Source organism: Carcharhinus amblyrhynchos, chromosome 2 (assembly GCF_965287045.1).
Source record: "Carcharhinus amblyrhynchos chromosome 2, sCarAmb.v2.hapA, whole genome shotgun sequence".
Classification (NCBI taxonomy): domain Eukaryota; kingdom Metazoa; phylum Chordata; class Chondrichthyes; order Carcharhiniformes; family Carcharhinidae; genus Carcharhinus; species Carcharhinus amblyrhynchos.
This window is the reverse complement of record NC_137325.1, coordinates 12,671,286-12,698,279: the sequence shown is the minus strand read 5'-3', so window position 1 is coordinate 12,698,279 and position 26,994 is coordinate 12,671,286. Positions and strand designations below refer to the sequence as shown.

Sequence of the window (26,994 nt, the reverse complement as noted above, 5' to 3'; positions counted from 1 at the left end):
ATCAAAATACAATGATTAAAGATTATGCTGATACAATTAGGAATACAAAAGTGACTTTGTTCAAATATCGGTTTTGTTCAAAAATTAAATATCACTGCTATTTTACCAGTGCTGGTTTAGGTACATGAAGTTGTGGGCTGGCTGTTGATGCCATCGCCATATTCCGTGTGCTATTAGCCAGAGCTACTTTCAGATTCCTTCCAATGACTTCTGATAACGGAGTACTCATCTTTCTGTTACGTTGATCTGTATTCTTTGGAGTTTCCAGAACTGCCAGCGCATCCTGTAGGGAAAAGAATATGATTGAAAAATATCAGCTTAGGAGAGATATCTGGGAATGGTTACAATAGAATGCAACATCAAAGTTTTTAGGTAACATTAACCGCAATGGCAAAACTATTTTATAAACATTCAGGGATCAGTAAGCCTTTGAGTTACCCAATTTTAATATTAAAGTCAAGTTTTGTTACCATCTCATTTTTCTGCCAGTGGTCAGCGCCCACTATAACATTACATAATTATTTATTCAGGTTTAGAGACAAAAGATTAATGATTTAGAAAGAATCCTACATCCTATGTATTATTAAAAATATTTAATTAGAGAATATAGCTTGGTGACTGCCATTTTCACTGACTGAAACCAATCGTTGTTATTAATCTTTTCAGTAATAACCTGATTGCAGCATGTTATTCTATCAATGTGGAGTTGAGAGTTCTCCAGGTGCCCTGGCAAACATTCCTCTCTTAAGCAACACTACTAAAACAGATTATCTGGCCATTTCTGTGCGTTGTTTGTGGAAATTTATCTATCAACATTATCTTAAACAGTGGAATAGGTAGGGCTAGGAGGAAAAGGGCAAAGAATACAAGTGGTGGATCAGGGACAGAATTAAAAAGGAGAGGAGCTCAGTGGAAGCTGTTTATCAGGGGCTCAAAGTGCATTCAAAAATAGTTCAATTATGTACATGTTGTAAAACGTTAACAGTAAGTCAACATATAAGAAGCAAAACATTACAGATGCTGGAAACCTGAAATGGAAAATGTTAGAAATAATGAACAGGATAGGTAATAACATCAGAGGGGTAGAATTTAGTAATTAAGCTCTCAGATATGGAATCTTTCTCAGAAGTGAAGCATTTGGAAAGATCTAGGGCCAGATCACCCATGCAATTTCAGTAGTGATGTGTCAGTTTACCAGTTTTTCATGCCTCCCTACGTACTATACACGTGCTTCATTGACTTTGAGAAGACATTTGATTCAGTCTCACACAAGAAACTCTGGTTGACCAAGTTTGACACGAGATACCCAGCGTATTTAATCAACTTCCTTACCAAGTTTTATTGTAAGCAGCCAACTAGGGTCAGCGTTGCCGACATCCTCTCCAAACGGTTCAGAGTCAAAGTGTGTGTTAAGATAGGGGTGTGTCCTTTCACCATATTTATTCAACATCTTAGAGGAACAGTTCTGAGAAAGACACTTGATGGATGCCAACGTGGGATACCAATTAGCGGCGGCGAGTTTCGAACCTTTAATATGTTAATGACATTATTCTGCTCCCTAACTCAATGGAGAAGTTACAGGAGTTGATGGATTAGCTTGATCAAGTTAACCGGAAATAATCTCCTGGTCAGTGTCAATAAGACAAAGATGATGGGGATGGGCAGAAAGATTGGCAAAATCCTGATGAACTTATTACAGCTTGAAGAGGTTGATACCTTCTGCTATCTTGGGTCATCCTTCACAGGAGTCTACCAAAGAACCTCAGGCTTGACTTAACAAGGGTCATGGTGTGATCTCAAAGAAGAATATGGAAAAGCTGCAACGTCTTAATTCCAACAAAAATTACTCTCCTAAAAGTCTCTGTACAGACGGTGACAACGTATGGCTGTGAAAATTCAACCATCAAGAAAAGTGATGAGGTGCAAATAAGAGCATTTGTAATGGGAGGATTCAGATGGAAATTGCAGGCACCATAGATGGTCAAAGGGACAAACAAAAGTCATGCAAGACAAAACACCTGAAAGAATTGCATATGGAAGACTCAACATGACATGGCTGGATAATATCAGAATGTGAACTTGTCTCTCAATGGGACAGACAGGGATGGCAGCAGAGAATAGAAGTCATCAGGAAAAGATTGTTCATACTGCAACTAACCGTCGGAACCAGAATGGATGAAAAACAGACAGGCCTACTGACATGCCTAACTCCTCCCTCTAAACAATTCAACTACTCTGTAGTTCTGCCATTTAGTTAAGTCCAGTTCTCTACTTAAGCATTTTGCTTTTCTTTCACCTGTGCACGTGTTCTCCTCTTTCCTTGTTCTGTCCTTTAAATATTACAGCTGAGTTAGGATTCATTTGATGAAGGATGTAAATTTGAAATGTTTATACCCATGTTTTCCTGAAATGCATTACCTGTTATCCATACCTAAGTGTGTGCATTACTAAGCCAACAACTGCATTAGTCGTATTCAAGCTTACTTATATGCTAACATTATTAATCTATCCCGTATCAAAGAATATGCTAGTACCTGAACATCAAATGATGGCTTGAAGAGCTTGTCCTTGCACAAGAATTTTGAAGGTGTGTCAAGTAGCAATTTGGTTTCTTTCTGTTGAATGGGTGGTCCCAATCCTGATTCTGTTGTTTCAGTTTTACTTTGCTGAGTTAAGACCAACTGGAAGGCTTTACTTTGAAACCTCTTTATATCCAATGGAGTCACAGCAGCAGTCTGCATGTTTTTCAATCTGGATGAGGGATGGTCAAGTTTCTGTTCTGGCACTTTGCATATTTCTGTGACCTTGGCAGTCTGGTTCACTTCAGCAACTTTAATCATGAGAAAAATGTATATGAAGGAATTTAGTAAGTTTGATTGCAGCTGTATATGATTAGGTGCCAATATACATTAGATGAAGTTGCAAGCAACACAGCAAAATCTCAAAAACACAACATAAAGCCAATGAAACTGGGAGCAAGATCACTCCCACCCTTAGCTTTGCTCACGGCAAACTTGTTACTCTAAATGCTGCAATTTATACTCAACATTACTGATTTTAAATATAAACATGGTGCGTTAAGGCTACAGGCATGTTGAGCTCCTCTGGGCTAATTATTAGCAACAAATTGTTCTTAAACAGATCCCAGGTCAATCACATTTTTTTTTTTAAGTGATACTCTAAGTCAGTTAGAAGCTATTTTCTTTAAACACGGGGAAGTTCTGAAGTACATTGGAGTTATCAGCTGTGGCTCAGTTAGTTTCATTTTTTCCATTCTTTGTTGGCACGTAGGCATCGCTGGCCAGGCCACCCATCCCTCGAGGTGGTGGTGGTGAGTCGGCTTCTTGAAACCAATGCAGTCCATGTGGTGTAGGTGCACGCATAGTGCTGTCAGGAAGGGAGTTCCCAGATATTGAGGCACTGACAGTGAAGGACAGTGACAGTGAGTCAAATGTTCAAGTTCCATCCAGGACCTTGGCACATCAATCATTTTCATTCAGTTTTTTGAAGTTCCTGATTGGCAGTTTTCATTCTCTTTATTACCTACTGATTTCAAGTCCTCATTCATTTGCACCTGGAATCCAAATTATGACAGTCATAGCCAATACATAACATTACAGACTGAGTAAATATGCTGCATTTCTATTGGATGATGATAAAAGGGAAAGGCCTTTCTTTCAACCCCCTAAGAACTGTCTGTTCAAAAGGCATAGGATGCAACTCTTATTACCATAGATTATAATGTATAAGTCAACCTTTCTAATGCCTCGAAAAATCCTTCCAAATAATGGGATGGACATATGCTACGTGTAGAATATCACGGAAACATACACTGGTAACTGAAATAAATCAATGCGATGTGTTACGGAATGAATGAATTGTACAAGTACACCTTTAACAACATCAAATTCATTATTTTCAGCATCCAATGAAAGAGCTAACTGAATTCATTCCGGATCACTTTGTCTGTGGCATCATCATAAGGATCCCACCCTGGATCAGGTTCATCGGTTCCAGAATCACCTCACCCAACAACAATTCATTTTCCTCTCCATCCAGTGAGCTGGATGTTCTGCATTATTTGAATGGTCTGATGATAGCTTGTGCATTGATTGCCAATAGTTTGTTGACAGAATCACACACAATATTAAGTGGGGCAACACAAACGTCCACTTTGTGTGAAGGTCTTCTCTCCATCAACCATCCACCTAATCAAAACTGCGCAAATATGATCATTGAGTGCCTTGTAGCAGCACACATCCAAAAGTCAAAGTCCAAAGGTCAGACATCAGACACTTGGTCTAACCGCAACTTGGGTGTTACTTCTTCACAGCTGCCTCTTGATCTGATCCGAACATGTTCACACTGTGTTCTTTGCATTGGCCACAGGGACACGGGTTCCACACGTTATTGACCCACATTATTCACTGCATCTTCATTCATCCATATTGTCATGGACATACATGAATATCCTGCAGGGAACTTCATTTTTGGTGTGGTTTCAGTTTTGAAACTCACCACAGGCTTTAATTTTGTTCCATCGCCATATACACTAATACCCCTCGACTTCTCATGTCCTGTGTTTTTTATTAGAGCTGATTTCCAATTTTCCACTCGTTTGGCTGCAGAGAATTTGTGGATGTTTCTTTGTTACTGATGTGACATAATGAGTACTTGTGTTTTTGCCATTAATGATCAGTGGAAACTGCTAATCCTGGCGTCAAGGTCTTTCGGTAATCTTTTGGGAAATGCTGGTCTTCTGCTGCACCAGTAGGCATTTTCATTCCATAAAATGGCTACCAACTAGATGTTGCACTGAAATATTTGTTGGATTCAGAGCTTAATTTAGCCCATTTCCTGTCTATGCACGCATTGTATTTCTGGTGACAATGTAATCATTCTGGCAATTTTTCACAACCCATTCTGATTCATGCTTCTCAAGATTAGGTAGGAGTTGTTCCATGTCCTCATAGCACATTTGGTCTTGGGCACCTTCTTCAGAGCAGATTCCTTCTTCTTCTATTCTTGCACGAGTTTTTCACTAATATTGGATTCCCTCACTGCAACACAGTCAATTGACAAGTCAGCAAATATGACAAATTTCAGCTTGAACCCAGCCTCGTACTTCAGTCTTTTTCCAGGGGCCTCATCTCTGATTGTCATTCAGGCATATCCTACACATCATCTTGGCAACACAGATCACATGGCCTGCGTGATCCCTTGCAGCAACTTATGAAACATGCATTTCTGAGGTGGAAAATGCAGGCAGACTCCTAATATGAGCATAGCATACCTTAGCAGAAAAGCGGGCAGCTGCGGAAGGTCAACTTACATGCCGAGCACAGGCCTGAACATGATTCTTGACACTGAGAAAATGGGGACTCCTATATGCCGGGCAGACTTTTCACCCCCCTCCCATGATCTATGATAGTACAACAACTAACTGGCAGAAACAAACGAAGGCAATATTTCCACAGACAACAGAGAAAGCAAGTGGAGAGTGTAACCTAACATGTGGTATTCAGATGGTGGGACTGCACAGCTTTCACCAGAAGCACAAATGAGCATGGTCCATTCAAAGATGCTGAGATAGAAAAACGCAACGTATGTTTAAAGTTTATTTACCTATGTCACAAGTTAGGCTTACATTAACACTGCAGTGAAGTTACTGTGAAAATCCTCTAGTTGCCACACTCCGGCACCTGTTTGGGTACACTGAGGGAGAATTTAGCATGGCTAATGCACCTAACCAGTATGTCTTTTAGATTGTGGGAGGAAACTGGAGCACTAGGGGAAACCCATGCAGACACAGGGAGAACGTGCAAATTCTGCACAGACAGTGACCTAAGATCCTTGGCACTGTGAAGCAGCAGTGCTAACCATTATGCCACAGTGCTACCCTGTCTGCTTATTCTCAACTGGCTTGCATAACTTCATCACTTCCACCTTCAGTAGCCACAGATCGGCAAATGGGCTCAAGTACTTGTCACTTCAATACTTACCAGGATCAACAGCAGTTTTTATTAAGAACTTGCTTTCATCAGCCTTTTTTCCTGTTCGAGCAGTCTCAAATAACCAAGTGACAGTCACAGCTGGTAAATTCCATTTTTTTGCAGCTTCATACTTGGAACCTTGTGGTTCCTTGAGGACCAAATGGGTGCTGGCAAGCATGCCTTTCTTCAAATTTGCTTTCCGAACAAAAAACTCCTGCACTCTTTAAGCAAAACAAAATAAGAGATGTCACAAAGCCTAGCTAAGCATATTGATGCTGTCTGATTAAGTTCAAGAACTTAATTTAAGAAATGAAATTCATTTTTATGATCCTACACCCACATCACATCCAAGTCATTAGGGAAGATATAGCTTTCTATCAATTACAATGACATCTAAAAGGTGCAGGATGGTATCTGCAGTGATTTTTCACTCAGTTTCCCCTACACTTGGATAGGTTGGCTTTTCCCAGTCCAACGCCAGCATCTCCACATGAAAAGCATCAGTCTGTCACCTGTGTGACCGATTTGCCACATGTGGCGAACTGCATTGGATCTTACAGTTTTCAGATTTCCTACAATGCAAAAGGAGGTCACTCAGCCCATCCAGTCTGCATCAACCACAATCCCACCGAGGTCCTATCCCCATAGCCCCACGAATTTACGCTAGCTAGTCCCCCTGACACTAAGGCACAATTTGGCACAGCCAATCAACCTAACCCGCAGATCTGTGGGAGGAAATTGGAGCACCCAGAAGAAACCCATGCAGACATGGGGAGAATGTGCAAACTCCGCACAGACAGTGACCCAAGCCGGGAATCGAACCCGAGTCCCTGGCACCATGAGACAGCAGTACTAACCACTGTGCCGCCCTAGTTCTAGTGGACTGATTTTGAACAAAGTGTGCAGTACAATGTCTGCGGGCTTATGCACTTATTGGCAATTACCTTGCTCCAAGTAGTTCTGCTATGTTGTGTAGAGCATCTCTTTCGACCCCAGTAAACTGACTAACTGACAATACACAGTCAGTCAGTGGTGTGCTCCCTTCCACAATAGGAATAGGAGTAAATAAGGTATTGGACTCTGAGGCCAGTATACACTGTTGATCAATGCACATTGCCTGAAAGAAAACAAGAGAAAGATTGGAGCAATGGCAGAACATTAAGAGACACAATAATCAAATGATTTCAAGACAGATATCTAAAGAGAATTCACCAACATCAGGTGTTACTCCCAAAGGGAAGGAAGACAGATTTCAAAACTGTAAAATTATAAACTAACGATCAATTGTAATTATGACTAGGTAGAGTACACAAATGGCAACAGGCTAATGGCCTTTTCCAGGAAAAATTAGCCATGGAAGCAGATGAAAGTCTGCCTTGAGCATCACTGGGTGCAGGAGATGAAACATTAACGGTATACAGAACCTATTTAACTCCTTTATGAATTAGATTAACATTTGATTTGGCAGAAATCTTATCAAAATGTAGTTCAAACAAATTGAAATAACCTGCATTTGATTTATCTAAGCCATCTAGAAAAGCACTGCTAATGATCCCTAAACTTTAGTGAAAAGTAAATTTTACTCACTTTAAGGACTTCATCATTTGATTAGAAATGTTTGACAGAACACCCCAAGCAGAGTAGCCAAGGAAAAATAATTGGGACTATTCAAAACACAGTTGGCAGGGGAGTTTAAGATGTTAATGGTATCGAATGTAAAAGTCAGAACATAATTATGAACCTATAATTAAATATCAGTATCATGTGCATTATTGTCCTCCATGAGATAAGGGTTTAGAAAGAGTACAGCAGGGTTTGTTAGGATGCTGCCAGGTGTGTACAATGAAAAGCTCAACATATTGGGCGGCACAGTGGTTAGCACTGCTGCCTCACAGCGTCAGGGGCCTGGGTTCAATTCCCAACTTGGGTCACTGTCTGTATGGAGTTTGCACATTCTCCCGTCTGTGTGGGTTTCTCCAGGTGCTCCGGTTTCCTCCCACAGCCCTAAGATGTGCAGGTTAGGTGGATTGGCCATGTTAAATTGCTCCTTAGCATCGGGGGACTAGCTGCAGTAAACGCATGGGGTTATGAGGATAGGGCCTGGGTGGGTTTGTGGTCAATGCAAACTCAATAGGCCAAATGGCCTCCTTCTGCATTGTAGGATTCTACATTGAGGCTTTCCTTAATTTGAAGAAACAGATAATGGGATGTGATTCCTTCACTGTAGCTGGGTCAAAACCCTGCAACTCCCTTTCTAATAGCATGGTGGATGTCCCTGCACCATGTGGATTGTGGCAGTTCAAGGAGGAAGCTCACCATCATCTTCTCAAGGATAATTAGGGATGGGCAATAAATGCTGGCTTACACGGTGACGCAAGATCCCACAAACAAACAAAACATATTTCTAAATGATAAAAGGCCAGATGAGATGGAAGAGGGCTGTTTTCTCACAGTTCAAAGGTCTGGAACAAAACATAATATCAAATTCAGCGAAAGACAAACTTTTCTGATAAACAGAGCTATGACGTTGTGGAAGTTACTTCCAAGGTTAGCAGAAGAAAATGCCAATGTTCAAACTTTAGATTTTGCTAAGTGTATGAAGGAAAAGGATGAAGAGATATGGTAACAGGACAAGAATTATTTGTCCATGTATAGGGTAAACACCAATACAGACCAGCTGAATTGAATAGTTTATTTTCATGCTGCAGAAACATGGTAAAATAGTAGGCCATTCGGCCTTTTGAACCTGTTCTACCATTTAATATGATCATGGCTGATCCTCTATTGCAACACCATACCCTTCACATATCCACATATCCTTCAGCAACGTTAGAGCCTAGAAATCTATTTACTTCCTTCTTAAAAATACTGAGTGATTTGGCCTCCAAACCCTTCTGTGAAAGAGAATTCCTGCTTTAGATGATAACTGGTACAAGGCTGGATTGGTGGTCAGTCTGGTTTTGGTTTGGCTATTCTCTCTATTATGGAATAAGATGCAATATACGGTCTACATGTTGTAGATAAGTGATTCTCATCACCAGCTTAATTCATAACTATTTCACACGTCTTAAGTATGAAACTTCCAGTGATCAATATGATCAACGGAACCAGAATGTGGCTTACATACAAGGTCAGCTCAGCTAAATTATTTAACCTTCTACTCTGTTAGCAGGTCCTCATTTCTTTCAAGGCTCTTGCTTGGACAAAAATCAACAAAGAAAGTCTTTGAAGTTAGTGTTTGATAATAATATCCCTTCATAAGTATGGCTAAACTTAATGACTATTGGCATTATTTTATAATGACTACTTGCATTTGCTTTCTTCTTTGTGTCTTGGGAGCCAAGTACAAATTTCGTTGTAGTTGTAAACATGCACTGTACAATGACAATAAAGCTGAATTGAATTGAATTCTCTCCATTTAAAATTAAATTTTGATGCAAATTATTCCTGATGTAGAGTAAAAGGCAGAATGGAGTGAAATCTGCTCTAAGCAATGTTTTGCAAATGCTGCGCAGCAAAATGAACACATTCACTTTGCCTTTTAACTTTAATTTGGTTGTAAAAGCAGCTGCCAGTATTGCATACTTGATATAAAGTCCCAAAACGTCGTTAGTCATGTCTTTGCTTACCAGCCACGTGTTGGTAACCACTTCTGCTACAGTTGCGTCCACATAGGTGCCCAATAGAGGCACAACGGCATAGTCTGCAACAGCCCGACTGTGGGGTCGAAGTACTTTCCCACCATTACCCCGAATTAATTCAGCCATATAGGTTTCATCATCACTTGTAAAGCCAAATATTAGAAACCGCTTTTTGCAAAACATTCCCCCCTCAGCACATGATTCTTTTTGGTACAGGGAGGAGTTTGCGGACTGATCTTTTTCCAACATGGTTTTGTGGAGACTGTCACTGAAGTTATTTTCTGTTTTTTCATGATTTCCAGCTGCCTCTATATCAACAGAAAAATATTTAATATTTAGCTTTACTGATATACAAGAGAAAGTGGGTGAGTAGAAAAAGTTTCAATCAAACTTAAGACCACAAAACAATTCAAATTGCAATTTCAAAAGCCCACTTAGAGCATTGTTGGACTGCTGGAGCAGTGAGGATATAATCAGCACTTCATTTGTGAGGCTATGATATCATGCCAAATGTTGACCTGGGCAATGCTGTCATGGTCATGATTATGTCAATACAATCAAGCCTCATTTGACAGAGAGAAATGCAAGAAATCCAATTTGCAATACAGTGCTAGAAAAATATTGTACAAATAACAAATTAGCTTAAAAAACACGAGGAAGAGAAAATGAAGAACCTTAGAGATCAAAATAGCAAATGGAGCAAGTGGTAGTTCTGCCATGTTCTGAAAAAGGGTCAATACCCAAAATGTCACTTATCTCACTTCTGTTGTGACAACAAATGTCCCATTCCACATGCCCAGCTAGAAACAAAAAGGCAGTATATTTGAGATACGTAAAGGTTAAAGTGGGGATCAAAAGGGAAGTAGGTGAGCCACAGTAAGACAAGAGTCTCACTTGCAGCCTGAATGGAGATGTCTGGCAAAGTAGTTAATTAGCCTGATTTGGTCTTACAAATGTAGATGATCATCAGATACATTACAGTGGATTATGGGGACATACAAGTTGCTGCTTCACACAGACACGTAGATAGCAGCATAGGTACAGGCAAATGGACAAGCTTGTCTCTGCCGTGTTGCCAAACGGTGATAATAGGCAAAGGAGAGGAAGCAGTAGGATACTGAAAGAACAAATAATAAAAGCATATAGAGAACAGTGCCTCTGAAAGAGAGAGAAAAAGACAAAATACACACAGTGGTAGCATTATGCTTTAAGGTGCCACAAACAGAATTAGATGATTGTAAAATGATGAAGGGCATAACACGTGAGGTAATTGTCATTATGAAAGCAGGAAAAAGACCCTGTTGTCAACTAAGAAAAAACAGTGCAGGGAAATGGAGGACATTTTGGAAGCTTTGATTTGCAAATGGAGTCATTGGATCAGACAGAAAACTGGATAGAGGGATAATGGCACCAACTGATGGGCAATCTTGCAACTGGAGGAATCCTGTGGGAAAGTGTGATGTTAGATAGCACCAAAGCACTAACAGGCATTATTCCCAATTAGTCATTAGGAATACCTGTCAATTCCAACTTAGCACATGGCATCACTGGAACAGATTTACTTGTTTAGTGAATGTAAAGTCCCTAAGCCAAGCAGCTTCTTTCAACCCTGCTGTGTTGAGTGCAGGAAGGCCTCTATTAAGTCTGTGGATTGGGCACCTTCTACGATGTTCTGCATTGTGTGCTCTCTCACAGGCAGATAGGACTTTACACGCTCCCTATCTATGAAGGTTGGCCAAACAGAGGCCATGGTCAGCTCTGAACCTGTTGAGGGTTGACCACTCTTTCCTTGAAACCAGGCAGCTGCCGAGTTGGGTTTGGGGCCAGGTACTTGTTTGTCGTGTTCAATGATTTCCACTGATTTGTCCAGCTGGAATTTCTGTTGAAGTCCTGTGTGGGACGGTTTTCCCAGATCAGCCTTCTTGATGGGAATCATACCTTGGGTGGGCTGCAGTATGAAGTGGCAGATGGGGGGCACTGCACACTTTTTCTACAGTTTTGTGGGTTATTGCAAGTTGGCAGTTATGCGGAGGAGTGACTTTACCAGGTCAGGGAGCCAAGGGAATGGTGTTGAGCAGTGTTCCAATAATGATAAACATGGTAGCATTCAGCTGGGTGTCACCTCTGTATGTGATGACTTTGACCAAACAGGGATGCATGATTCTGCTACTGAGTATGAGTGTGCGAGTGCTGAAGTTTAGAGGATGATGACCTATTACCTCAGCCATACCATCAAGAGCAATGCCTCCTTGAACAAAGAAAATTACAGCACAGGAATAGGCCCTTCAGCCTTCCAAGCCTGCACCAACCATGCTGCCCATCTGAACTAAAACCCCCTACCCTTCCAGAGACTGTATCCCTCTATTCCCACCCTATTCACGCATTTGTCCAGACTCCCCTTAAAACTCACTATCATATCCTTGGTTTGAAACTGTACTAGCCTGTGAAAACAACAGGTGGTAACTCAGAAGAGATGTGTTGTTTCATACCTGTACTTCTCTTCTGCTAGATTTTCTCCCAAATAACAATATTGGCAAGCGCAAAGAACTAGACAAGCTTAACATGTGGTGGTGTCAGCCGTAGGATTACATTTTGCCCAACAATCAGGCAACATGCGGACTTGGCTGCACTTTAGGTTTGACACCTCAAAGCTATTGATCAGCACGTTAATTCAAGGCTTCATAATCAAAAAACATAACCTTAAACTGCTGGCATCAACATCCGCTGATCAAAAACAGGGTCAGTTAACATTAACAAAAAGACTGAAGAATAAAACTACTGAGCAGAGAAAAAAAAATTACTAACGAAATCAAGGTTGCAACAATGGTCAACAGTAAGTAAATAACATTGTGGGTAGAAAGATGTTTTTGGCTGCGGAATAACAGACTGCCATTTAATGGGTGCATAGCTCTCGAACAGAAAGGGCATTCAGATGGGTTTTGTATCAGATGATGCATTAACCTCAGGTACAGCATAGGGTAAATTTGAGGGCGGTGACATGGGACTCAGCTGCCAGCTGGAGAGACGGCAAGAAACCCACATTGCCTCCTTTGGGACAGGTTCACCAAATTCTGAGCCATTCCAACAATTGGCAAGCCTTCCACAAGATCAAGGCCTCAGGGGCAAGAAATCCCACCCAGCTAGGGAAAAACAAAGTGTGCATTGCAACATCGCTTGAAATGTCATTTGAAAGGATAAAGATTAATCTCTAACCTACAGTTTTGTCGCCCTCGAGGTACTGCAATAGGAGATCATCATCTGCTTGCTGTTGTCTGTCCAGACTGACTGCGGTGGCTCGTAGTGTTTTACTGCCATTTAAAATTGAATGAGCCTGGTTGCTGGAATGTTCTGGTATTGTAACATCAGGCTGATAATTTGGATGGATATACTGCTCCGCGGGGAGAAGGCACTTGTTGGAAAAGCAGTCCACTAACCATTTTGCTGTAACCACATATGGCCTAATGCAAATATTAATCCAATAAATATTAAACTTTTGAAAAGTTGCATGAACATTAATAAACTTCAATATTTTTTAACTCCTTATAATTATTACTTCTGTATTCAGAACATACAAATGAACAAATGTGAACATGTAAGAGACTGAGAGAAAGAAAGTGAGTGAGTAAAGAGGCTTTGGGGAGGAGGGCTGAAACAAAAGGAGGAAGTATAACATCATAGCCCATAATATTGTGTTTCTGGTGCAAGGGAATTGAATAACCTATAAGCATCTGTCTTATATGGTGTTCTGGACCACAAGTCAGCAGCCTGCCTGGCCTATGTGAATTTGCTTCTTGGTTTAAGGCTACAGCCAGTGAAGTATTATATCCAGTTGTGTGCCACTTCTGCATCTCTCCAGGCTGCTCTGCCCCCTACTCTTCTCATCTCTCAATTCTGTGGATAACCCCGGCCATTTCCCATTAAAATTACCAAACCCTCAGTAATATACTATTTTGCCTAGCCAGCATTGTGATTGCCTTCTACTCCAACCTGGGTACCCTTTGCCATGTTCACAGCAGCACAGAGCTGGCCAACCCAGGCACCATCCAGGCATCTTCATCACCCTCAACCAGTGACTACCTATCTTTGGGTATTAAGCTCTCCATCAGGGCTACAAGCTCCGAATTTACATCTCAAATGATAGATGGTGCTATGTTGCCTGCCCAAAAGTCGACTGGCATCCATTACTATGTTCTATGTTCTATTACTAGATACCTCCCATCACTCACATGAAGAACCACCCAACAGTCAACCTATGATCCTGAGCTCCTCTGATCTGTGACCAGCCACCCCTAGTCTGAAGGGAAATAGGGAAGAAAGAGGTGAGAGGAAAGGGAACAGAAGAAGAACAAGACAGTGACAGAAATAAATGGTAAAAGATGCAGGTGTAGCAGATCATAAAGAGACGGAAGCAAAAGTGGAAAGAAAAGAAATAACCAAAAGAGGCAAAGGGAGCAAAGCAGATTAAAGTTTAAAATTACAATAAGTTTATTTATTAGTGTCGCAAGTAGGCTTGCATTAACACTGCAATGAAGTTACTATGAAAATCCCCTAACCCTTAACTTTAGGATAAAAATGGAAAGGGATGAGTGCCGGCCGAACGGGAGTGTGCTGAATTGGGGAAAGGTGAGCTATAGCAGGATTAGGAGGGAGCTGCAGGACACTGATTGGGAGGGACTGTTAGCTGGAAAGTCCACGGTTGGCAAGTGGGAGGCTTTTAAGGGCAAAATGAAATGGTTGCAGGGGAGGTATGTTCCGGTTAAGCGGAAGGATGGGAAAGGTAGGATTAGAGAGCCGTGGATTACAGGGGGTATTGAAGACTTGGTCAGGAAGAAGAGGGAGGCGTATGTTAGATCGAAACAACTGGGTACGGAGAGTGCGCTGGAGGAATATAGAGAGAGTAGGAGGGAGCTAAAAAGGGGAATTAGAAGGGCGAAGAGAGGGCATGAAATGGCTTTGGCTGGTAGGATTAAGGAAAATCCAAAGGCATTTTATTCCTATATTAGGAGCAAGAGAGTAGTTAGAGGGAAAATTGGTCCTCTTAGGGACAAAAGTGGGGAGTTACGTATTGAGTCGGAGGGAATGGGGGAGCTCCTGAATGAATACTTTGCGTCGGTATTCACGGAGGAGAGGGGTTCGGAATCGTGTGGTCTCTTGGAGGGAGCTGAGGATCAGTTGCAGGAAATATCTATTACGAGGGAGGAAGTGCTAGGGCTTTTAGGTAGCGTAAGGACAGATAAAGCTCCGGGGCCTGATGGTATTTATCCCAGGCTGCTTAGGGAGGTGAAAGATGAAATTGCTGGGCCTCTTGCACAAATCCTTGTCTCTTCTTTGGACACAGGTGAGGTCCCAGAAGACTGGAGGGTAGCAAATGTGGTACCGCTGTTTAAAAAAGGAAGTAGGGATAACCCTGGAAATTATAGACCGGTGAGTTTGACATCGGTGGTAGGGAAATTAATGGGAAAAATACTTAGAGGTAGGATGTATGAGCATTTGGAGCGTTGCGATCTGATTAGGGATACGCAACATGGCTTTGTTAGAGGGAGGTCTTGCCTTACGAATCTGGTGGAATTCTTTGAGGAGGTGACAAAAATCGTTGACGATGGGAGAGCCGTTGATGTCATCTATATGGATTTCAGTAAGGCGTTTGACAAAGTCCCTCATGGTGGGCTGGTAGAAAAGGTTAAGGCGCATGGGATACGAGGTCAGGTAGCTAGGTGGATTGAGAACTGGCTGGGCAATAGGAGACAGAGGGTAGTTGTGGAGGGGACCTTTTCGGACTGGAGGCCAATGACCAGTGGTGTGCCGCAGGGCTCAGTACTGGGACCTCTCCTCTTTGTAGTATACATAAATGACTTGGAAGAGAGCGTAGGTGGTGTGATCAGCAAGTTTGCAGATGACACCAAGATGGCAGGGTTGGCGGGTACTGAAGTGGAACGTCAGGTGATACAACAGGATATAGATAGGTTGGTGCATTGGGCAGATAGGTGGCAGATGGAATTTAATCTTGACAAATGCGAGGTGATGCATTTTGGAATAATGCAGAGAGGAGCTATGTGATAAAAGGTAGACTGATTAGGAGTATAGAAATACAGAGGGACCTGGGAGTGCAGGTTCACAAATCCATGAAGGTTGCGACACAAGTGGAGAAGGTTGTTAGGAAGGCTTATGGAATTCTAGCCTTTATAGGTAGGGGTATAGAGTATAAAAGCTGCCGTCTAATGCTTCAGTTGTATAGAACGTTGGTTAGACTGCATTTGGAGTACTGCGTCCAGTTCTGGTCACCTTACTACCGGAAGGACGTGGAGGCTCTGGAGAGGGTTCAGAGGAGGTTTACCAGGATGTTGCCTGGCATGGAGGGGCTGGGGTACGAGGAAAGGTTGGAGAAACTGGGACTTTTCTCCTTGGAAAGACGGAGGTTGAGGGGGGACTTGATAGAGGTATATAAGATACTGAAGGGAATAGATAGAGTCAATAGTGAGAGACTGCTTCCTAGACTGGGTACAAATACGAGAGGTCATGATTTAAGGGTGAGGGGGGAGAGGTATAATTTGGATGTGAGAGGAAGATTCTTTACGCAGAGAGTTGTGGGGGTATGGAACGCGCTACCGAGGAGGGTGGTGGAGGCAGGAACGTTGGACTCGTTTAAGGTTCAGTTAGACAGACACATGAGTGAAACGAGGATGGAGGGTTATAGTAGGGGCTATTAAATAAAGTCAGAACCTCGGGAGACACCGGAAATGCAGACTTGTAAGTTAACGTTTTTGTCTTTTTATTCCGCAGGTGGAGGTCCACCTCATTGTCAAACGAGGGGCATGCACACGGTGGGTCGTGCGTGGGCTGCTCTTGGAGGTTCCGGGAGTGGCCTAGTACTTCGTGTCGGTGTGTGTGCTTGATCCTGGACCGGTAGACGGGCGCTGCAACAGCTCGGTGACTAGCACTGCTGGCTGTGCAGATACATGGATTTGGGCCTGTGTCTGTGGGAGTTTGTGCATTCTCCCTGTGGTTGCGTGGGTTTCCTCCGGGCGCTCCGGTTTCCTCCCACACCCCAAAGATGTGCTCTTAGGCTGACTGGTTTACCAAATTGACACTATTCTCCCCTGAATCTGGCTAAGTTAGGGGTTCCATTCGTAGACACGCAGGGTAGAATAGGTGTAGGGTGATGCGGCGGCGCGGGCTCATTGGGCCGAAGGGCCTGTTTCCCATGCTGGCTTGTTCTTTGTAACCGCCATACTCTGACGACATTGAGGGAAAATTTAGCCTGGACATTGCACCTATCCAGCACATCTTTCAGACTGTGGGAGGAAACCGAAGCATCTGGCAGAAACCCACACAGAAACAGGGAGAACTCCACACAGTGACTCAAGCCAGGGGCAGAAAAGCAAAACAAATCAACAAAAGTAGGTGAGATAGATATCATAGATTGAAGGGACAGCTATATAAGTGAACCCATTCGTTGCCAAAAGACATGCTACCTGGTAGAGTTTTGATTTATGCATTTCATTCCCTGTTGGCTTTCAGCATAGAACATGCAGTGACTATACCTGTTTGATATTTTGTTTAAACAATGTTTTAGATCCTTATCCTCTTCCCCCACGATTACATGAGTAACATCTTCACAGATTTGATTAAACCGAACACCACCTCCAAAGTTAATCATCCTTCTCAATTTATCCAACTTCTTGCCACTAAATCCAGACAAATAAATCTGACAGAGACATGTATGGGTGCACACATCAGATTTAAATAAAACTGCAATGTTTTGCAATAATTATTCAGCACATTAGGAATTTTAACAAAAATGGTTGAGAAATATTAAAATATATCTTTTTCCAAAAAACCAATGCAATCAAACAAGGAATATTACAAGTTTATCCTTAGTTCATATCAACATAATTATTCACAACGATAGTAATTTTTGAAATAGTGAATTGTGAGTGACAACTTAAGCCAATTTCTTACTTTACATCCATCCAGCAAATCCTCAGGAACATCAGAACAAGTGAGATCCAGTCCTTCAAGATGGTCATCCGGAATGTCAAGTTTAGCAATGATAGCAGAGGAGAAGGCAGATTCATTTATGCAACTCGTGCTAATATTGGAAATATGACTTACATCCGACAGAGGCCGGGCTAAGGGTAGGCAAAGAAAGAGAAGACAAAATTACATTTTTCGTATTCTTATTTTATGTTTCAGTATTGGTTCATGAACTAAATGATGCTAAATTTTAAAAACATATCAACTTTTTATGTAATAGCAGGCACACATTTTTGAAAGGCACAAGGTGCACTAAGGAATTGTTTAATATTCTAAATGTTATTTGTAATGGAGCTTATGTTGCGAGTACATAATGCCATATTTCAATACTGCCACAGAAAATCACAAAGCTGTCTCCAACAGTGCCAGATGAAAACTGGCAGCATTAAGTGTGCAACTATCTCCCTTCAAACACAATGGGTAAAATAACCTTCCCTTTAAAACAGCTGTACACCTATAGATGCTAATACAACTCAACCAACAAATATCCATCAAATCAGTTTAAGCATTAGTGGTGTTGCTGATAAGTTACAAGTTAGTTTTATAACAGGAAGGTTATAATGTTCCATTAAACTGATGCCTGCAGTACTGCTAAGACAATAATTAGAAAAAGAACATTCTCAACTTGCTTTAAATGGAGAGAATATGCATGAGAAAATCCCCCAAGTTGCTCTAGAGACTAAAGCTGAGTTAGCTGAAGACTTTGTCATCAAGGGTACAGAGGGAGACCAGAGAAGGGATGCCAAAAGACCAGAACCAGAGCACCAAAGTTTATAGCATAGATTATATAAAGCTGGAGGAGATTAGAGATAGAATGCAGCAAGGAACTGCAAAATTAGAATGTTAAATTTAATTCAGGAGGGTAGGAAGCTAGTATAAATTAGTGATGATAGAGCTGATGGGCAAAAGTGACAGGTAGGAAAGGATTTACTTGCTTAGCAGGTTAGGGAAGGTTCAGCTGGCTAATCTCTGGGATGAAGGGGTTTGTCATTCCAAGGAAAGGTTGAGAAGGTTGGAATTTAGAAGAATGAGAGATGATCTCATTGAAATGCAAGATAGCTATGGGGCTTGACAAGGTCCATGTTCAGAGTACGTTTCCCCTCCTGGGGAAATCTTGAACTGGGGACACAGTTTCAGAATAAGGAAATGAGGAATTTCTTCTCTGACAGTCATTAGTTTGTGGAATTCTCTTCCCCAGTGCAGTGGAGGCTGGCTCATTGAACATGTTCAAGTCTGAGCTGGACAAACTTTTGTTCGACAAGGGCTATAGGGACAGGCAAGAAAGTGCTGTTAATATCAGAATCAGATCAGCCATGGACTTACTGATTTTGATTTGATTTGATTTATTATTCTCACATGTATTAACAGTGAAAAGTATTTTTTCTTGCGCTATACAGATAAACATACCATTCATAGAGAAGGAAAGGAGAGAGTGCAGAATGTAGTGTTACAGTCATAGCTAAGGTGTAGAGAAAGATCAACTTAACGCGAGGGACATCCATTCAAAAATCTAATGGCAGCAGGGAAGAAGCTGTTCTCGAGTCGGTTAGTACATGGTCTCAGACTTTTGTATTTTTTTCTCCAAGGAAGAAGGTGGAAGAGAAAATGCAGTGAGCTTATCAAAGAAGGGTGCATTGGTGCTAGCGATTTTACATGCCTTCATCTTGTAGCCTGTTATGTCTTGCAGACCTTGCAATGGTTGGTAAGGGTCCATGGGCTAGCCTGGGACTCTAGCTTGGTTCAGTACTGTCTTTTGGCATCTTTGATGGATCTCCTTAGATCATATCTGGCTTTCTAGTACAAGTCAGGGTCATCTGATTTGAAAGTCTCACATCTGGACTTCTGCAAGCCGTGGATATCCCTGTTCATCCATAGTTTCCAGTTGGGAAACACACGGATTTGCTTCTTTGGCACACAGTCTTCTACACACTTACTAATAAGAACATAAGAACATAAGAAATAGGAGCAGGAGTAGGCCATCTAGCCCTTCGAGCCCGCCCCGCCATTCAATAAGATCATGGCTGATCTGAAGTGGCTCAGTTCCACTTTCCCACCTTCTCCCCATAACCCTTAATCCCCCTGCCTATCAAAAACCTATCAACCCGCGTCTTAAATATATTTAGCAAGGCAGCCTCCACCACTTCAACGGGTGGAGAATTCCAGAGATTCACCACCCTTTGAGTGAAGAAGTTCCTCCTCAACTCCATTTTTTTTGAGATCAGGCTTTCCTACATTCAATGACATCTCAGACACACAGGGGGTGATCCCACTATCTCACCCCACTGGCTGGTTGATGGGCATTGCCAGGTAGTGCCAATGCATGGATCAGGGAGACAGCAGTTACCGTAGTGACATGTTCGTTCAGGCTGGTCACAGAGTTTTTAATTACCGACTGTCCACCGACTCTATTGAATGGCAGGCAGGGGCGATGGGCAAATGCCTTCCTTCTGCTCCTATTTCTTGCAATTTTATGAATATACACTGCTGAGATAGCATCTATGAGGAACGTACTGTGTGGGGAGCTAACAAAGTCTTTTGTCTCCTCTCTCTGAATCATCTGATTCTTCTCCTACTCCCTGCCTCTTACACTCAGGCCTGTTTCCAATTGGTTCTGTGCAAGTCTCATTTCCAACCGTTGCAAGGAAGCCAGCAAGTGTAACCAATATAAAAAAGGCATTCCATGTCAAAGACTTGAATGAAGCTAAATCTACAAGTGAGAATACTTAAAAAAATCTGGTTGGCAAAAACATGGTTCAGTTTTTAAATCAGTATATAGAACACTTACTGCACAGAAGGAGGACATTCATTTGATTGTGTCCTTGCCAGCTCTCTGGAAGAACTCACCCAGTCCCATTCCTCCATGCTTTCCCCAAAGCCCTGCAAATTTTCTTTTGAAGGCCTTGACTGTATATGTCTCCGCACTCACAGGCAAAGCATTTCAAATCCTACTTAACACTGCATTAAAAAAAAATTATCCTTATATATAATCTGATTAAGAGTCATATGGACTTGAAACGTTAACTCTGTTTCTCTCTTCATAGATGCTGCCAGGCCTGCTGAGTTTTTCCACAATACTCTGTTTTTATTTCAGTTTATCCACATGTTACCATTGCTTCTTTTGACATCACTTTAAAGTAGTATCCTGTGGTTCCAGTGATTGATCCTTCCATCAAATGGAAGTCTCTCTCTTTCATCTACTGAGTCCAGATCCCTCATGATTTCAAAAATCCCTATCAAAGCTCCCCAATCTTCTTTTCCCCAAGAAAAGTCTCAGCTTCTCCATTTTATCCATTTGACTAAGGTTCATCATCCTTGGTACTATTCGCGAGAATCTTTCCTGCGTTCTCGCTCATTGTTTCACATTCTTCCTAGTGCGGTGCCCAGATATTGGATACAAAATCCAAGTTGGAGTTGAACTAGTATTTTATGCAGGTTCATCATAACTTTCTTGCTTTTGTATGCTTTGCCCCTACTTATAAACCGAGGATCTTTTAGACTTTACTAACTGCTTTCTCAACCTACCATGCCACCTTCAATGATTTGTACACGTTAGCCCCAGGGTGCCTCTGCTCCTATGCCCTCTTGAGAATTGTACGTTTTAGTTAATGTGGCCTTTCCTCGTTCTTCCTACCAAAATGATTTATTTCACACTAACATAATAATCTATTGCGTAATAGTCATAAAGCATCATTTAGTCACAGGGCAGCCATCTTTAATAACTCAACAGAATCAATTTACTATGAAAGTTCTCTCAGAAACAAAAGGCTAGAAATGGTGCTGCAAATTAGAAAAAAAATCAAATGACGCAGGAAAGAAGGAAAGGAAGAAAGCAGAAAATTCAGGACAATTGAAATTATAATTCTTTATCCCATTGTACTATCTTTCAGATACCTCTTTATTGGGTTGGTCATTGGATGCCCAGGCAAAATTTTCTCCGCACTTTCCATACTAAATTTAAGAAAAGGCCACAGAATCACCAATGTGCTACTTACAGGTCAGTGCATTCCCAATGTTTGTAGGGGTTGAAGTGCTTGGGGCCATCTCTGTAGATTTGGTTTCAGATTCAACTTTGTAATTGCTTTCATCTTGGCAAGCACCATGTTTGATGGAGTCAAAGAACCATTGGATAGTCACGCAATATACATTCCACTTTTTTGCACATTCATACTTCTGGCCTTTGCACACAGCAGATAAGCATCAAAAACAAAACAATAATTATTAGGTTGAATAATAATGAAGAACATATGGAGTTAGGTCATGATCAGCCACAGGCAAAGCATTTCAAATCCTGAAGAGAGAACATGCAAGTTCTATACAGACAGTCACCCAAGGCCAGAATCGAATCTGCATCCCTGGCACCTTGAGGTAGCACTGCTAACTACTATGCCACGGCACCATGAGGGGGCTGCTGGAAGGATATTATCCTCATGGAGAAATCTAGAACTAGGAGTGCAGTTTAAAATTAAAAGGTCTCCCAATTAAGACACAGATGAGGGGGAATTTCTACTCTCAGGGACACTATTCTTTGGAATTATCTTGAGAGAGCAGTGAAGGTTGGGTTATATATATTCAATTGATTGACAAGGGAGTCAATGGTTATGGAGGGGATGAGCAGGAAAATGGAGTTGTGGCCACAATCAGATCAGCCATTGCTATGCGGAATGAATGGCGGAGCAGACTCTATGGGCTAAATGGCCTACTCCTGCTCCTATTTTTTATGATCTGACAAAATATTATCAAGGGGACCTTCCCTCTTAAAAGTGAAAATAATTCCTGAAAGCTTTGTCAAAATATCAGCAAAGTTGCAAAAAGAATTATGAGGAATCACTGGAAGGAACCTTTTAATTTCAAAAGTAATTTTATCTAAAAGCTAGCAGAGGTGCAAACAACAATTTCAATTTTGTCTAAAAGCCATTCAGGCAAAGAAAAACAATAAGTGCAGTGCTCTTCGTTCCTTGATTCATTAAACAAACAAGCTGCATAGGAACATAGAGAGCCCTGGAGAAGGGGACACACATGGCTGAGAAGAAACAGCCTTAATCCTGTAAACTGGAATAAGGAGTAAGCTGTGTGCGATTTAATACCAAAGCAGTATTTCCACCGATGAAATCTATTAGTAGTCATTAAGGTTTACAACCAACCCAAACTTTTACTCTGCTGACTGATAAATTCTATATTAAGAATCTTATGAGTTTCGCTACTTTGCACTATTAAATTGCTACACTGTTATCAGAATTGTTAAAATGGCAATGGGTGAAGTTCAATAAATCTGAGGAATTTAGTGGACTCGATGCTCAGCATATCTGAAAGCTACAATTCAGCAATCACTGCAGAGGGGAAAACAAACTAAAACCAAAATCAAGTACAGGAAGTCACTCTTAGACCTCATATCGCTTCAGACAGTGTGCGCCAAACAGGCTCCACAATGATTACTGTGTCTAGTTCCAATTCCAGAAATACAAGGGAGATATGCAAACCCAAGAATGAGCCTGATCTCTACCATCTGAAGGACTGAGCTATGAGAAAGGACTGCAGAAAATTGGTATTTCCAATCTGCAAAAGCAGGAACTGAGAATTGATGCATTACTGCAAGATAAGATAGTAAATGGTAAAGAAAAAATAAATCCAAGACACTACTTCAGTCTAAATCACAATAGGAAAAGGGACCACGTAATTGCACCCGATTCAAAATTTAAAAAGGCATATTTGACTGTCAGAGTAAACAACTGTTTGGAATGGACTTCCAGCAGCGCACCAGAGGGGGAAGTCCTGAAAATGTAACAATTTAATGATATGATAAAGTGGCTGCAGAGTAGCATGTGCAAAACATTAGCCACATGTGGTTAAATGGAAAGCCTGCTGTTAAATCCATCTGTGATGAGTCAGAGATTTCTGCTGCAGGTTATTTCAGGATAGATGAATCAAGCTGGGTTAAGTGGCCTTCCCTCATTGCTTTTATATCTCATGATCTACATGTTATTCCCCAGTCTAGTTGTATATTGATAAAATCTCACTTACAAATACAGTGGAATATCATTTTCAATTGATGAAAATGAATAAAGGATAATAGAAATTAGATAGTGCCTCCACATGGAAACATGGAAAATAGGAGTAGGCCATTCGGCCCTTTGATCCTGCTCCGCCATTCACTTTGATCATGGTTGATCATCAAAATCAATTTCCTGACTCTGCCTTCCCCCCATATCCCTTGGTCTCTCTAGTCCCAAGAGCTATATCTAAATCTAAATTTCTTCTTGACAATTAAGGGACCAGCTATATATGAGACATAGTAATAATGGCAAGCAGAAGATAATTATGCAGTTTTATTCATCAAGAAAGAGAAACTAAATATTAAAGAACCTGAGCAATGAGGTAACATGATATTTTAAAGAATAAACACAGTACACACACTGTCTTTGTTTTACTGTTTCTGCAAAGCCTGAATTACCTTTCGCTTCTTGCACAATAAGGTGCGTGCAGTCATTCATTTTCAGCTGCCCAGTGTACTGACCCCCATTCTCCAAGGTAAGTCGCTGTACTTCCTGTCTGTCCTGGCTACTCAGCCCAGTCACACAGATTGTGCAGCCAAGGAACGGAGGACAGAGGTGCTCCTCCATATTCACATCTGTAAGGTTAATCATGCTGTTTAAAAGAAAGCAACAGTGAGTGGAATCGACAGCATCACAGTGGGCAACCCAAACCTTTTCAGTACTAAGGAGGGGTAGAAGTTTCCAGCTTTAGAACTACAGAAAATTAAATGAGTTTTCGTAGCAGAGGGAAGCAGCCATTCTGGGCTTTTAACAAAATGGGGCCATGGATTGTGTGCTAATACTGCAGGAACATTCAGCAGTTTGTCAGAATTGCTGATCCTGAAACACTTGTAACACTGTAGTGAAGACAATAGAGTTTGTCATTGTGATGATGGATTTTCAAAACATTTGTGGTATGGGCTAGGGTGAGATTAGAATTGCGGAAAGATGGAGTTTGATAGGAATAGGATAGAGGAGGTTCTTGGGTCATTGAATTACTGGGGTGAGATTCTTCAATTTGTTTCCAGTCCTTGTTTCAGAAGCCATTATAACTCAGTTCTGATTGTGCTTTTGTTGTCTCTAGTTTGTCATATCTGAATTTCAAGAACCTAGAGGAATGGAATCTGTACACTTAGCACCATTACCTCATTAATGGCCAAATCCTATAATTACATCACTTCAGCCTATTAACAAGAGCATTAAGTTACATGTTATGACCTTCACATACCAAGTAACTCAAAGACAAAAAATCTGAACACTTGTTTTTTGGTCACAAAAAGCCTCAGATCCTGCACTATTTAATCATAATTTGATCAGGAAACTTTTCAAATCAAAATATATTCAGAAGTTTCAGACTCCTGCTCAGAAGATGAGCACTTCAGGACTAATAATGCTTTGTAAGGACAGGAATAGTAAATCACCTAAGACACAATGTATTATATAGTGTTACAGTAGATGTGTGTTCCTTTAAGGATATAAAGTCTATACCTAACTCTTGACATTGAAAAGTTTCATAATAACACCAACTGTAAAACTAAAGATTTTGATATAATGTTCTTGTGAAAGTTTTATTTTTTTTAAAGTCACATAGTTTCCAGCTTGACTCTGTGGACCAATGTTGACAGGGACTTGCAGTGTGTTATATCACTATTGCATACTTGTCACATGGAGCCACAGAAGTGATAGCTTCTAGTCCATGGCAGAGGCATTTGCCTGCCAATACCTGCCTCCTTTGCCACCCACTCCCTTGCTGGTGTCAGCTGGGTCCTGCTGCTGCAATCGATGGCAAGATTGTGCAGCCTGGTCACACAGCTGCTCCATCTTATCCACTACAGCCATATAAAGACCTCAGTGGAAGCTGCGTTGTCACCTACCCATCCCCCCAAGCACTGACCACTATTTGAAGGGCAAATGAGTTCTTCCAGCTCCTGAGCAATTCCATCAGCCAACACCACCAGCCACTCATCCCCTTCCTGCTTGTGAGACGAGGGTGGCTCGTGGAACAGGGTTAGCTCTGCTTCCTCACAGCGATTCCCGGCCTGGGTTAAAGTCTGTGTGGAGTTTGCACATTCTCCCCGTGTCTGCTTACGTTTCCTCCGGGTGCTCCAGTTTCCTCCCACAGTCCAAAGAAATGCCAGTTAGGTGCACTGACCATGCTAAATTCTCCCTCAGTGTACCCGAATAAGTGCCGGAGTGTGGCAACTAAGGGATTTTCATAGTACCTTCATTGCAGTGTTAATGTAAGCCTTCCTGTGACTAATAAATAAACTTCACTTCACCTTGTCAGGCTCAAACTGGCTTCTGTGTTTGCCGACGTTACAACTGTGGCTACAATTCAAAACTATGACATTGGCCATGATGCACTTTGGAACTTCCTGAAGTTAGGTTGCTGCTTTTAAAATAAATGTCAGAAATACATACCAAGATGCCACCTCAACTTTAAAAAGATTTGAAAGGGTTACCTGCGATAGCCACTTACTTCTTTTGAGCTTTCTCCCAGCAGGCCTTAACCCAGGACGGAAGTAAAATAGGTTTTTTCAGACTGGCAGCCACTAGGTACTTCTTGCTCCCCACCTCTCCAGCTATCAGATGAGTTACCGAAATGTTGAAGTCTCGCAGGATCCTACCACCCATCAGCTGTACTTGTTTGTGTACTTCATCCTTCAGAGGTAATGTACAAACTATTCAGCATCCAGGAAATTAATCATTAAAATGCAATGCAATGGGCCTTTCTGAATGATAAACTTTGGGCCTGCGTCAGATTATTACCAATGCTAGCAAGCTTTCAATATTGGATTTATGAGTGGTGTGGCTCGATGAGTGTATCACTGGACTGAAAACAAAATCCACATTAAATTTTGCTAATATTGGTCAGATGATAAACCATACTTTTTCTGTAGTTGTCATTTTAAGGAACAAAATATTTGCACTTGGATAACATCTTACTACATGGAAACATCTCAAAGTGCTTCACATAATGCACTAGTTGAAATCACAGTGATTCACATTAAAATTGTTTACAGGAGCCAGTGCATCCTAGAATTTAAAAATTAAATTGCAATAGGAATTCTTTGACAAAGAAAGCTTTGGCAAAGGGTCAGCTGAACTTGAAACGTCAGCTCTGTTCTCCCCTCATAGATGCTGGCAGACGTAGAGATTTTCCAGCATTTTCTCTTGTAGTTTGAGATTCTAGCATCTGCAGTAATGTCCTTTTATTCAGGAATGCCCCCCAGGCTGAAACATTGTGTATGGGACGGCACACACACCGCCGCCGCCGCCAATCCCCGCCACCAGCTT

The 26,994-nt window shown here is 41.5% G+C and overlaps 1 protein-coding gene across 4 annotated transcripts in view; it reads right to left on the bottom strand.

Annotated features, from left to right (window-relative positions):
• Window positions 1-26,994, bottom strand: part of topbp1 (DNA topoisomerase II binding protein 1) — a 69,705-nt gene that overhangs the window by 33,548 nt on the left and 9,163 nt on the right. For 3 of the 4 annotated variants that reach the window (XM_080202319.1, XM_080202301.1, XM_080202310.1), the window contains 11 exons: window positions 26,177-26,358; window positions 24,117-24,310; window positions 21,661-21,843; window positions 17,594-17,763; window positions 17,176-17,339; window positions 12,848-13,092; window positions 9,623-9,942; window positions 6,938-7,110; window positions 6,003-6,214; window positions 2,535-2,830; window positions 107-283 (listed from right to left, as the gene is read on the bottom strand). In XM_080202319.1, the coding sequence (XP_080058445.1) occupies window positions 107-283; window positions 2,535-2,830; window positions 6,003-6,214; window positions 6,938-7,110; window positions 9,623-9,942; window positions 12,848-13,092; window positions 17,176-17,339; window positions 17,594-17,763; window positions 21,661-21,843; window positions 24,117-24,310; window positions 26,177-26,358 (2,316 nt within the window). Of the gene's footprint in view, window positions 1-106; window positions 284-2,534; window positions 2,831-6,002; window positions 6,215-6,937; window positions 7,111-9,622; window positions 9,943-12,847; window positions 13,093-17,175; window positions 17,340-17,593; window positions 17,764-21,660; window positions 21,844-24,116; window positions 24,311-26,176; window positions 26,359-26,994 lie in introns of those variants that run through there. The other variant, XM_080202330.1, reaches the window with a different exon arrangement.